The sequence below is a fragment of the Phyllopteryx taeniolatus genome, unplaced genomic scaffold, assembly GCF_024500385.1.
Source record: "Phyllopteryx taeniolatus isolate TA_2022b unplaced genomic scaffold, UOR_Ptae_1.2 contig_24, whole genome shotgun sequence".
Taxonomy (NCBI): domain Eukaryota; kingdom Metazoa; phylum Chordata; class Actinopteri; order Syngnathiformes; family Syngnathidae; genus Phyllopteryx; species Phyllopteryx taeniolatus.
The window spans coordinates 2873772-2887695 of NW_026903162.1; the positions used below are offsets into that span (position 1 = coordinate 2873772).

At 41.5% G+C, this 13924-nt stretch overlaps 1 protein-coding gene across 1 annotated transcript in view; it reads left to right on the top strand.

Moving 5' to 3' along the window:
• si:ch211-186j3.6 (neural-cadherin) overlaps positions 1-13924 on the top strand; it is a 207125-nt gene that overhangs the window by 106314 nt on the left and 86887 nt on the right. Inside the window, exons 17-23 of the mRNA XM_061764771.1 lie at positions 4300-4420; positions 5664-5826; positions 7240-7704; positions 8335-8526; positions 10255-10446; positions 12362-12805; positions 12891-13221. Of these exons, the coding sequence (XP_061620755.1) occupies positions 4300-4420; positions 5664-5826; positions 7240-7704; positions 8335-8526; positions 10255-10446; positions 12362-12805; positions 12891-13221 (1908 nt within the window). The remainder of the gene's footprint in view (positions 1-4299; positions 4421-5663; positions 5827-7239; positions 7705-8334; positions 8527-10254; positions 10447-12361; positions 12806-12890; positions 13222-13924) is intronic.

Here is a 13924-nt window from a genome sequence, read left to right on the forward strand (position 1 = left end):
GGGGGGGGGACCTGTGGAAGGATTTTTGCCTCTTACAGACTGGTTTATTTATCGTTTTTTCAGCATACTTCTGTCTTATCTGCTCTGTGTGTGAGCGATCGCTCATTATTTGTTCAAGGGCAGCTCGGAAAAATGTGCTAGGACATGTTAAAAAGGAATGGAATTGTTTTAATGGCTGCAAGTGAATCTCCACAATGCAATTATATGTCATCACAATGCACTTTTGTGTGGGCTAGAAAAACTGATGGAACGCCCGAACGCGTCCATCAGACCTTGTGAAACTGCTGCAGACGCTTCACATTCAGCGTATTTGACCTTTTTATACAATCGAGGTGAAATAATTCGTCTTATGTATGCAGAGCAAACTTTCCTGCCTGACTGAATGAAAACACATTGAAAATACTTCAAAATGCTTTCCAACTCTAGTTATTATGTGGCCACATGCTGCAAAATGAGAGTTTGTGTCAAATGTTCAGCATAAAATGATCGGTTTCTTTTGTATCTTATCATTTTCGATGGTGATTGTGAAATAAAATTGAACTGAAAAGACTTCCTGAGAATGGACACGTGAATATTTGCACTAAGGGACACTTTATTTGGTACATTCTCATGATGAGATCCAAAACATCGAACCTCGGCTGTCCTTCTGATGAGCTCATTTCTAATTTTATCCAACCTGGTCACTCCGAGAGCGAACCTCAACATCTTCATTTCCGCCACCTCCAGCTCTACTTCCTGTTGTCTCTTCAGTGCTGTTGTCTCTAATCCGTACATCTTGGCTGGCCTCACCACTGTTTTCTAAACTTTGCCCTTCATCCTAGCAGAGACTCTTCTGTCACATAACACACCTGACACCTTCCTCCACCCGTTCCAACCTGCTTGGACCCGTTTCTTCACTTCCTGACCACACTCACCGTTGCTCTGGACGGTTGACCCCAAGTCCACCCTTGCTATCTCTTCTCCCTGTAGCCTCACTCTTCCCCCACCACCCCTCTCATTCAGTCACATATATTCTGTCTTACTTCGGCTAATCTTCATTCCTCTGCTTTCCAGTGCATGCCTCCATCTTTCTAACTGTTCCTCCACCTGCTCCCTGCTTTCACTGCAGATCACAATGTCATCTGCAAACATCATGGTCCAAGGGGGTTCCAGTCTAACCTCATCTGTCAGCCTATCCATCACCACTGCAAACAGGAAGGGGCTCAGGACTGATCCCCGATGCAGTCTCACCTCCACCTTAAATTCGTCTGTCACACCTACAGCACACCTCACCGCTGTTCTGCTGCCCTCGTACATGTCCAGTATTATTCTAACATACTTCTCTGCCACTCCAGACTTCCGCGTGCAGTACCACAGTTCCTCTCTGAGTACTCTGTCATAGGCTTTCTCTAGATCCACAAAGACACAATGTAGCTCCTTCTGACCTCTGTACTTCTCCAGCAACATCCTCAAGACAAATCATGCTTCTCTGGTACTCTTTCTCTGCATGAAACAATACTGTTGCTCGCAAATACTCACTTCTGTCCTGAGTCTACCCTCCACTATGCTTTCCCATAACGTCATTGTGTGGCTCATCAACTTTATTCCTCTATAGTTCCCACAGCTTTCCACATCACCCTTGTTCTTAAAAATGGGCACCAGCACACTTTTCCTCCATTCCTCAGGCATCTTCTCACGCGCTAGAATTCTATTGAACAAGCTGGTCATAAACTCCACAGCCACCTCTCCTAGATGTTTACCTCCACAGGAATGTCATCAGGACCAACTGCCTCTCCATTTTTCATTCTCTTTAGTGCCTTTCTAACTTCCCCCTTACTAATCATTGCCACTTCCTGGTCCACCACAGCACGTCTTCTACTCTTCCTTTTCTCTCATTTTCCTCATTCATCAACTCCTCAAAGTATTCTTTCCATCTAGCTAGCACACTGCTGGCACCAGTCAACATATTTCCATCTCTATCCTTAATCACCCTAACCTGCTGCACATCCTTCCAATCTCTATCCCACTGTCTGGCCAACCTGTAGAATTTTTTTTCTCCTTCTTTAGTGTCCAACCTGGCATACATGTCATCATATGCCTCTTGTTTGGCCTTTGCCACCTCAACCTTTGCCCTATGTCGCATCTCAATGTATTCCTTTCGCCTCTGCTCGGCCCTCTCAGTGTCCCACTTCTTCTTAGCTAACCTTTTTCCTTGTATGATTTCCTGTACTGTGAGGTTCCGCCACCAAGTCTCATTCTCTCCTTTCCTGCCTGATGATATACTTCTGTGTACTCTCCTGCCTGTCTCTCTGATCACCTTGGCTGTAGTCGTCCAGTCTTCTGGAAGGTCCTCCTGTCCACCGAGAGCCTGTCTCACCTCTTCCCGAAAAGACACACAACACTCGTCCTGTCTCAGCTTCCACCACATGGTTCTCTGCTCTGCCTTTGTCTTCTTAATCTTCCTCCCCACCACCAGAGTCATCGTACACACCACCATTCTATGATGTCTAACCACACTCTCCCCTACCACTACCTTACAGTCGGTAACCTCCGTCAGATTACATCGTCTGCGTGGTTCTACCTCCGCTCTTGTAGGTCACCCTATGTTCCTCCCTCTTCTGGAAAAAAGTGTTCATTTGCATCCTTTTTGCAAAGTCTACCACCATCTGTTCCTTTCCTGGATGCCGCACTTACCCATCACTTCTTCATCACCCCTATTTCCTAATCATCATGTCAACCAACTCCGGAGATTTTCCTGTCATAGTCTCAACATTCAAAGTCCCCACATTCAGTTCTTGGCTGCATGCTTTCCTCTTCTCTTTCTGCCGAAGAACCCGCTTTCCACCTCTTCTTCATCTTCGACCCACAGTTGCTGAATTTCCACCGGCGCAGTGCAGGTTGACGGCGCCGGTGGTGGACGTTGTTAACCTGTGCCACGGAATTCTTTGGATGAACGCTCATATTTGTTTGGCAAAGTTGTAAGCCGGATGCCCTTCGTGACACAACCCTCTGCATTTATTCAGGCTTGGGACCGGCCTACAGTTTGCACTGGATTGTGCCCCCCATAGGGCTGTATAAAAAAACTAAAAAAACATATTATCCACCTGAAATTGTCTCAGTATTTAGTGGTTTTGGGAAAATTCAGCCCCTAAAACCAGTTTAATTTAGCATCGTGTAATTTGGTAGGCATGTCTATCATGAGTAGCGCTACAAAAAAAGCCTCAAGAAGCCATACCCGAAAAGTCCACCATTTTAGTTTGAAACGGCCATTTTCAGTTCTTGTTGGCCATTTCCAGGTCCTTCAAAGATGGATTTGTCTTTGAGATTTTATCAGATTGGCAAAAGATATGAACCACATATTCTACACAGATGGGCAATACTAAATTGTGAGAATTAATTGTGTTCATGATTGTTTGTGGGCAGAGCATGGTGGCGAAGTTTGATGACTCGCCATAAAATACAAAACTTTAATATCAGCAAAAATATTAGAATGCTCAGTTGGCTGCTGCTGTGTGGGAAAAAGCAGATGAAAAGCCAAACATTTTAATTATTTGATGCTAACTGAACTGAGCTGTCAAATGGTACGACGACACTGTTATGACAAATTTTTGGCCAGATAAATTACAATTTTAGGGTTTTGCCATGCTTAAATAACTTTTCCAGTGAAATTGGCTCCCCCATATTTCTTTTGAAAATTCAGCCCCTGAATCCAGTTCTATTTATCAAGGTGAAATTTGGTAGGCCTTTCAATCATAACCAGACCCATAAAAAGGTCTTAAGATGCCATCCCCAAAAAGACACAGGAAGTCAGCCATTTTGGTTTAAGAAAGACTCTCATGTTGACGTCACACATGATGGGAGTTTACACTGCCATCAAGTGTTGGTCAATTTCTGAACCGTGCGAGATTAGGAGCATTCCACTGCATTCATATTACACTGAAACATCATTTTACATTTTTTTTTAAAACTTTTAAACATGGCAGTTCTGTTAAAAATGTCCACTTGTTGTTCCTGGAGGGTTTTCCACAATGAGGCAGAAAGATAAACCTTTCATGGATTTCTCATCACAAGCCGCTCTTCACGTACCCGGCCCGAGGAATCACCATTTTGTCTGGCGTGTCGAGACAGCCATCTGATTGCACTTCCTCACGCTAACGTGCACAAATGCTCTCCATTAACACTGACCGACCGGCCGATTGGCAAGCGGACCACGGCTTCGGAGACTAGCGCTTCCCCCGGGGATGTTTCCTCCCAGGAAATCGATGAGCGCGTCTCAGTGAGTGACGGCCATTTGGGTGACGTTTCTGTGCTATCTCGCAGGCGGGAATGCCAAACTGCGCTACCAGATCACGTCTGGAAACACGGGAGGCGTGTTTGACGTGGAACCGGAAGTGGGGACCATCTTCGTCGCTCAACCTTTGGACTACGAGCAGAACAAAAGGTAGACAAACAAAATTCGTCAGTCAATTACCAGAGAGATCGGGGTCTACAGTCTTTTTCTTTGCCCACATTTTTCTGATGGTTGGCTTAAACCTTGGTCCCCTTAGTGGCAGATCTGAACCTCATTGCCACCGCTGCCCATACATTTTCAACTTAGTTTGGTGTATTTTTTTAAGTTGTATCGCACCAGTGAACTATGATGCGGCTTCATGGATTATGTTTTTGATGAAATCTGCAAGAGGGCCAAGCGCAGGGAAGCAGGCAATGAAAAACAGGAGTTCAAGGGAATCTAAAAAAAAAAATTTATTTATTCAAAAAACAGCATGCATAGGAATTATACAGCAAACAAACACGGGAAACATTAGGACAAAACTAAATCCGATCAAAGCACAATGCAAAAAGGTCAACACAAAAGAAACAGAACAACAACGATATCTAACTTCATTTGTCACTATCAGACCAACAAAGACAGCTAAGACAGCTAAGCTACATTAACTTAACACAGTTAAGCAAGTAAATCATGAACTAAGATTTTTGTTGGTTATGTATTGAATTGAGAAGACAATACATAGACTGGTTTGGGATCATTCAAAAAGTATGTGTTTGTGAATATATTTGTAGAGCATTACTAATACAAGTACAGGCCGATACAGTGTAAAGTGGCTAAAATACGAATATATTTTGTGACTGAGCAAGATTGTGTCACTTGACGTTTGACTTGCTCAACGCAAGCAATGGATTGACTCGACTTGCTTGAAATTTAGTCTGGACTCGACTTGTTTTTTGCCACAGTAACTTGGGACTAGTGATGCCAGTAGCACGTTATTAACACATTATTCTCATATGCCCACTTTTTTCAGTAATGAGTCATCTAACGCGTTACTATTTCCAGTTTACAATTGTTAAATTTGGCAAAGTTAAGTCAGCGTCGTACCAACTGTATCCTTTATATGCTAAGTTAGCATGCTATGCTAAGGTGCTTAGCGATTGCTAGTATTAATGTCCGTAAGTAGTATTGTGTCCACAGGTACTTTTAGTTACTTTTAAAATCTTTTTTTTTTTTTATGTATAACCCCTTCTCACAAAATAGTCTCAAAGGGCTTCACAGGCCCACAGTCGGCAAAGATTGATGTTTAAGACTTGAGATTTTCTTTTGACTTCAGTATGCAGGAGGTGATTCCCACCTCTGTCGATTGTCACCGAGGTTGTTGATGCCCGCTAAAGTCGGGATCTGCTCATCCCAGGTACAAGCTGCACGTTCTGGCTTCCGACGGCAAGTGGGAGGACTACACCACGGTGTCGGTGAACGTGGTCAACAAGAACGACGAAGCGCCCGTGTTCACCGTCAATGAATACTACGGCAGCGTGACAGAGGAACTGGACGGTTCGCCCGTCTTTGTCTTACAGGTATGCGCTCTGATCGAATTCTGTCGTTTGCAAAGGTAAGAAACTTTGTAATAAAGTTCTGTTTTGAAGATATTCCCATTTGCAAAAACTCTTTTTATCTATTTATCTTTTTATCTTTTTTTTCCGAATTTAAGCACATTAGTGTGATATAAGTAAAGTTGGATTGGAACAAAAATGAATAATAACAAAATGGAATTCAAATAAACTAAATGACAAAATGCAATTAAATAAGATTAAGATAACTGCAATGATTCTAAATTAAATTTGATTAAATGCAATAAAAATAATGATGAGTACAATGTAATGAAATGAATTAAAAGCAATTAATTTAAACGTTGTCAAAAAATGTGAAATGACACAGGGAAAAAGTATTGAACACATGAAGAAAGGGAGGTGCAAAAAAGGCATGGAACGCCAAGACAACACCTAAAATCGACCAATAATCAAACAGCAATCCAGCCTCTTGTCAGTGCAAATGCATTTAAGATGGTTGAGTCCTAATTGATGGCCTACAAAAAGGTCTCATTGCCAAGGTGTGAGTCAAGACACATCGAGATGGGTAAGAGCAGAGAGCTGTCTCAAGATCATCACAAACTAATTGTTGCAAAACATAACGATGGCATTGGTTACAAGCGCATTTCTAAGCTTCTGAATGTTCCAGTGAGCACAGTTGGGGCCATAATACGTAAGTGGAAAGCCAATCATACTGCCATAAATTTGATTTCTGACAGAGGAGTGCAAAGAATAATCAGAAGAGTTGTCCGAGAGCCAAGGACCACCTGTGGAGAGCTTCAAAAAGACCTGGAATTAGCAGCTCGTTTAAAGTTTGCTGAACAAGCCAGTTAAACACTGGGAGACTCTCGTCTGGTCGGATGAGAGCCAAATTGAACTGTTTGCACACCAATAAAAGAAGCCCACAGAAACTTCAAGATTTGAAGACTGCTTGTGTGGAGGAATGGGCCAAAATCACACCAGAGCAATGCATACCACTAGTTTCTCCATAATGGAGGCGTCTTGAAGCTGTCATTGCAAACAAAGGCTTTTTACAAAGTATTAAAGAAATGCCAGTTGCCGTGTTCAATACTTTTTCGCTGTGTCATTTTACATTATTACACACGAGTTAATTTCGGATCCTATTTGTTCTACTTTCTTTTTATGTATGGATTACTTGGGTTGCTCCCAATATCTGGTGAAAGTTTCATGGCAATAGCACCAAATATATTCAATGAGAAAAATGGTGACGTGTTAAATACTTATTTCTGCCGCTGCATGTAATCGACCCGAGAGGATGTTGATGACATTAAATATATTTTCCTCGCTGGTCGTCGTCGAGCTGTCACTCCCACTCATTGTCCGATGAATAAATGTTGAGTAATTAATAACAAGGAGTCTTCTCCTTCGCCAATGTCGCAGGTGACAGCGTCCGACCCGGACAAGGATGCGGACCAGGAGGCTCTCCGCTACTCCCTTCACGGCCAGGGCGCCGAGAGCGAGTTCATCATCGACGAGGTGACGGGTAAGATCTACGCCCAGAGGACGCTGAACCGCGAGGAGCGCTCCGTGTGGCGTTTCGTGGTGCTGGCCACGGACGAGGGCGGCGAGGGCCTGACGGGCTTCACCGACGTCATCATCAACGTGTGGGACATCAACGACAACGCGCCTGTCTTCACCTGCGCGCCCAGTTGCCACGGCGACGTGGCCGAGAACTCACCGGCCGGCACGTCGGTGATGGAGATGACGGCCACCGACCTGGACGACGCGGCCGTGGGCCAGAACGCGGTCCTGTCCTACAGGATCGTGGGCGGCTCGGACGAGGCGGGGGGCGTCCCCGCATTCGCCGAGATGTTCGCCATCAACCATGCCACAGGAACTATCGCGGTTTGTTTGCTTTTGTTTTTATTCTTTCATCAGCTAACGACACAAGAAGCATACATTGACACAAAAGTCAACAAATGTTGCATACATTTAAATGCAATACATTATTCATTAATGCATGTGCAGATTGCAACAGATGTGTTTTGCAGCTGAAGATGGCTATAACAGGTTTTGCTCTGACTAGTCGATCAGACGACGGAAAAATTCTGACGTAATTGTTCGGCCGAATGAGTGAGGCGAGTTTGAAATCTAATTGGTGACAGAAACAGGCCCATTGCTAATATAGTTGAAGATACACGGGCCAGCGCTACTGGTTGTGAGGCTTTGACATGGCAACACATACAGCATAGGCGAAAATGAGATTGAACAAAAAAAAAAAATAATTATATTCATATGCAGTACGCTGGAAGCGGTGCAGTCAATACAAACAAAACCAAATGAAATGCATGGACAGTTGGGAATAAATTAATACAAATGCATGGAGCAAATAGAATTTAGCTTGTAAATAACGTTTCTGACAGTGTTTAGGATAGCAGAGCAGGGTTTACTGGCCCTGACCGATCACTTGCATCTTCCAAAGCAATTAAAATAGTTTGCAGAAAGCGCAGTAGTGATTATCAATCACGAATGTAGGTGGCCATGGGCGGCCTGGACCGGGAGAAGGTGGAGTCCTACATGCTGGTGGTGGAGGCCAGGGACGGCGGAGGCATGGTGGGAACGGCCACGGCAACCGTTCAGATCACGGACGTCAACGACCACGCGCCCAGATTCCTCGAACACGTCTGCCTGGCCAGGATCTCGGAAAACGCAGAGCCCAACGCTGAGGTAAGCTAGCGGGGGAGGGGGACTTCTTCTTCTTGACCAATGAGTTGATCCAATTAAAATTTGCCGTGGCAATTACTAGCATGCTAGCATATTTATCCAGTCTCTCACTAACATTTTAAAATAGTACCCAACTTCAGGGCACAATGTCAAATCTATTAAGTATTTTAAGTCTGCCTTTGCATGTATGGACTTATCTGTCTGTACTTCAATTTCTATACATTAGCATTCCAACTGTTAGCATGTTAGCATATCCATTAGGGGCAGTCTTTGCGATGTTTGTACTGAAGTTAATGCACAGTATCTGGCATCCCACCCCATTTTATCCATTCTTACGAACATTTCAAAATAGTATCTGACTCCAGGACACGATGTCAAATCCATTAAGATGTGTCTTCGGGTACGTTCGGAAATTCACTGAGCGCGCTCCCTACACTGCGAAACATTCGGAAACTCCGAGCGTTGTTGGGTTATTCAGAGCGCCACACTCTGGGAGCTGCTGGAGTGCACTCCCGCCGCTCTGACCGCCGAGACAGAGACCGAGGAGACGTTTACAGGCAGAACTGACGCGTTCTATATGGCGGACGCTCTGACGTATCCCTGGCAACGGCCAGCACGCTTGTTCGTAAATTGATAGAAAATGGAGCGCGCTCTGCCTCTCTGAACGATGCACTCGCAGAGCGCAGCGAAAGCGTAATATTAAATTTTCCGAACGTACCCTTTGTGATGTTTGTACTCAAATTGCTATTTGTTAGCATATCAACTGTTAGCATGTTGGCATTTTTTCAACTTTCAATTTCAACTTTTGATTTCAATTGTTGGTTCCTGATTCGTTCTTTAATAAAATATAGGATTTTTCTTTTTATGTTAAAAATTAATTACCAAATGTGTTGTTCATTTTACAAATTAATTAAATTGACAAAAGTTAGTAGTAGTAGTAGTTTAATTTGAAATATCCTGAAAAATATGTCAGCTACTTTTTTTGTATTCAATCCCATGCTAAACTTGCCGTCTTCTCCTCACCCGTGGGTGTGCTTTTTATTTTGCTATGTAAGCATTCAAACAAAAACTCAACAAAGTCAAACTTTATTTGACGTTTCCCACCATTAAAAATTAAAGCGCAAAACTGTGGAGGATATTTTTTGTCGGGAATAATTTTTCCTTTTCCTGGCTCAGGAGCCAGAGAAACATTGCGGCTTTTATATTCCCTTTAAGCGTTTGCTTTGAGTTCTCGGCTCTGCGGCAGGAAAAAAAAAAATAATAAAGAAAAAGAAAAAAGTTGAAGGCAGCTGAACATGGGCACCAAACTGCACACACTCATAAATCCAAACCTCCCATCCGGAATAGTTGCAGTGTATAGCTCGGAACGTGAAGGAAATAAGAATACGGAATAAAACTATTGTATTCAATTCTATAGTGAATGCTCCTCAAACTCAATTGAAATCCGATGTTAAAATTAAAGAGTGAAAACCATTTTTAATTCACTCTGGAGCAGTGAGTGACTTCCACTTAAGGTATCAAATTAGGGTTTGAAGCATAGTTTATGGTTTTACACAAAGGGTTAAAGTTTCAAATTAGGGCTTCAAGCCTGGTGTGCGGTTTTAAATAAGTAATAGGTTTTCACAACAAAGGTTTCAAACTTGTATTATTGTTTTAAATGTGGGTGAGGGTTTCAAGTTAGAGGTTGAAACCTGAGTAAGTAATATACTGGTAATGCATGTGTTCCCCGAGGTCCTGGAGCTGAGGGCAGAGGATCGCGACACGGGCGAAAACGGCCAGCTGACCTTCAGCGTGGTGGCCGGAGACCAGGAGCAAAAGTTCTACGTGGTCAGCAACAAACTGGAGCAGCGAGGAAGCCTCCGACTCAAGAAACGACTCGACTACGAGAAACACGGCGAGCAGCGATTCAACCTCACCGTCAAGGTACAACGCGCAAACCCGATTAACGCAACGTGCATCCATTTTAAGCAGAACCTGACTGAAGTGCACTCACGTCTCATTTAAACATATATGACTAAAAGTGAGCATATATCATATACAGTGCTGTACATGGATACTGTATATATGTGACTGAGGGTGCACACACACCCTCAGTCACATATATTTTTAAACAGGTTTAAACAGGTATGCATAACTCTGCGCAGAAGGCTTTTAAGAAGGCTTTGTGAATATCGAGAGTCAATCTTAGACACAGCGGGAAACTTTTAAGGGTCACTTGAGAACGTGAAAGAAAATGATTCACTTTGTGCTTTTCGCAAAGCTGCAAACTGACTCTCAAATGGCTTGACTGTTTACTATTTGTTTTAATTCTGAAACTGCAGGGTATATGAGAAGTGAAGTAATGCCCTTGAGTTTTACAGATGTGGCGCTAAGCTAGTAAAGTTACGAGAATTTACGTAATGGAGGTAATGAAGTGTAAAGTTGCAGAAATTCAGGTTAGCGTCCGATGTCATTTAATGTAGATTCCAAACAAGGGTTAGGGTTTCAAATTAGGGTTTCTATTTAAGTCGAGGTTAGGGTTTCAAGTTATTGTTTCAAGCAAGGGTTAGTTAGGGTTTCAAATTAAAAGTCTGAAACCAGGTTCCGAGTTAAGGTTCCGAGTCATGCTTAAAGCTTCAGAGTTGGATGGTTGCAGGCTCAAACCAGGTTTTGTTTGTATTTAGGCCAGGGTTAGGTTTTTCTTAATCTATTTAAAAAAATATCTTGAACTTTTATTTGAAGTGTCTTAAAAATGTATTGAAAGTTTCTTTTTTTAAAAAAATCTTGTAATCTTTTTTTGTTTTTTAAATCATTGTTTTTTTTATTTTCTAATTTCTTGGTGGTTCTTAATATCTATAAAATCATCTTGAAATGTTCTTCAAAGTCTCTTTTAAAAATGTTATGTTATGAAATATTCTTGGGGAAAAAAATCATTAGAATTAATTTTAAAAATCTCAAAAATTTCTCGAAAAATATCTTGACAATGGATTTAAAGTTTGTTCAAATTTTTTTTTAAACCAAAAATGCTTGAAAAAAATCCTTAAACTTTATTTTGAATTCCTCAAATTTCTCGAGTATGTATTTTAAAACATCTTCAAAATATTTTCTTGAATATCTTGAAAGGTACTTTCCAATTCTTGCAATGTTCTTGAAAAAAAATCATTAAAATGTATAGAAAGTGTCTTAAAAAATATCTTGAAATTTTATTTTCAACTATATTGAAAGTGTATTTTGAACCATGTGGGATATAGTTTTAATAATTTCTTGAAATTTCATAAAAGTTTTTTATAAAAAAATTAATTATCACTTTATTATCTATACTATCATGATCACTATCTATGGATAAGACTATTAAAATATTATAGAGTAGAAATAGTCTTTGGGGAAAAGAAAATCATAAAATAACTAATATTTCTCCAAAATGTCTTGAATTTAATGAAAAAATATCTTTGAAATTTCTTGAAAAATATCTTGAAAATGTATATAAACATTTCTTGGAAAAAATATTTTTAAAAAATCAGTAAATTTTTTTTAAATTTCTCAAATGTCTTGAGAATGTATTTAAAAATAATTGAAAACATCTTTAATCATATCGAGAAATTAATTCCTAATTTTTTTTCCTTAAAAAAATCTTGAAATAGAAAACTTGAAAATCTCTTGAAAACTTTTTGAAAGGTGTCTTTAAAGTTTCATGGAGGTTTCTTTGCAAAATTGTTGAAATATTCTTGAAAAAAGAAGCTTGAAAATGTCTTTAAATTATTGAACATTTCCTTATTTGTGACACGTATGTGAATATGAATGCGAATATGTGACATGTTTGTGATCTGTTATTATGTATGTGACCCTGTTGTTGTTCCAGGTTGAGGACTTGGACTTCTCCAGCCTGCTTCACTGCGCGGTGGAGGTGGACGACTACAACGACCACGCCCCGGTCTTCATCCCCCACTTCCTGTCTCTGGGCCCCCTGTCAGAGGACGTCCCCACGGGGACCAGCGTGGCCCACCTGGTGGCCAGCGACTCGGACTCAGGCCAGAACCGCCAGCTGGTCTACAGCCTGTCCCGGGACTCGGACCCGGAGGGGCTCTTCGCCGTGGACCAATCGGGCGTCCTGACGGTGGCCCGGCCTCTGGACCGGGAGAGGACGGCGCAGCACCGCCTGGTGGTCGTCGCCACGGACCAGGGCGCGCCCGCCTTGTCGGGTAGCGCCACCGTGGAGCTCCCCCTGCTGGACGTCAACGATAACGGGCCGCAGTTTGAAGTTGTGTACGATCCGGTGGTCTTTGAGAACCTTCCGGGACCTCAGGTAGGATCACCAACTCGGGCCCCAATCAAACTACATCCCGCGCATCCTGTTTCAATCAATGGATGTCTGGGGAATATTTTGTCAGGTTGTAAGCATGAACCAGACATCCACGCTGGTCCGAGTGGTGGACCGCGACTCCCCGGAGAACGGCGCACCTTTCCGTTTCGCCGTCCCCGACGACTATCGCCACGGCAACGACTTCTACCTGAAGGACAACCTGAACGGGACGGCCACGCTTACGGCGCTGCGAACGTTCGACCGCGAGCGTCAGAAGGAGTTCCTGATCCCCGTGGTGATGAGCGACAGCGGCCGTCCTGCCAAAACGGTCACTGGCACACTGACCGTCACCATCGGCGACTACAATGACCACGCACACGTTGGCGGGGAGAAGACCATCTTCATCAACACGCACAGAGGTTAGATCGTCTTCATTGGAACGAAACGCGCTTGACAGTGGCGGTTTGTGTTTTGGCATTTGCATAGCATAACAATCCTTAGATTGTGCAAGTTTTGGAAAAAAAAAAATCTTTAAAATGTCTTCAAAATTTCTTGATATTTTTTATTTTTTTATTCTTGAAATATTCTTAGGGAAAAAATCTTAAAATCTATTCTAAATTTCATGGAATTTTTCTTGTAAAAAGTCTTGAGATATTCTTGGAAAAGAAATTCTTGAAAATGTCTCTAAAATAATTAATGTATTTACATTTTCTCAGAAAGGTCTGCAATTTATTTAAAAATATCTTGAAAAAGTATTTCATATTAATGAAATATCATGTAAAAAAATATTTGAAATTAAATAAAAATTCTCCTAAAGTTCTTAACAATATCTTGAAAAATATATTGAAACTCTTTTACAAATACCTACAAAATATGTATATATATATAAATTAATAAACATATTTATATTTTTCTTGAAAATTTCTTCAAACATTTTTTAAATTCTTCAAATATTCTTGAAAAAAATCATTTCAATGCTTTTAACATTTTTTAAGTTCATTGAACATTTCTTGAAAAATATCTTGAAAACATTTTTGTGCTTCTTGACATTATCTTGAACGTTTCTTTTAATGAAATCTATTAACATTTCTTATAATCATCTTTAAAATAAAAACAATAATA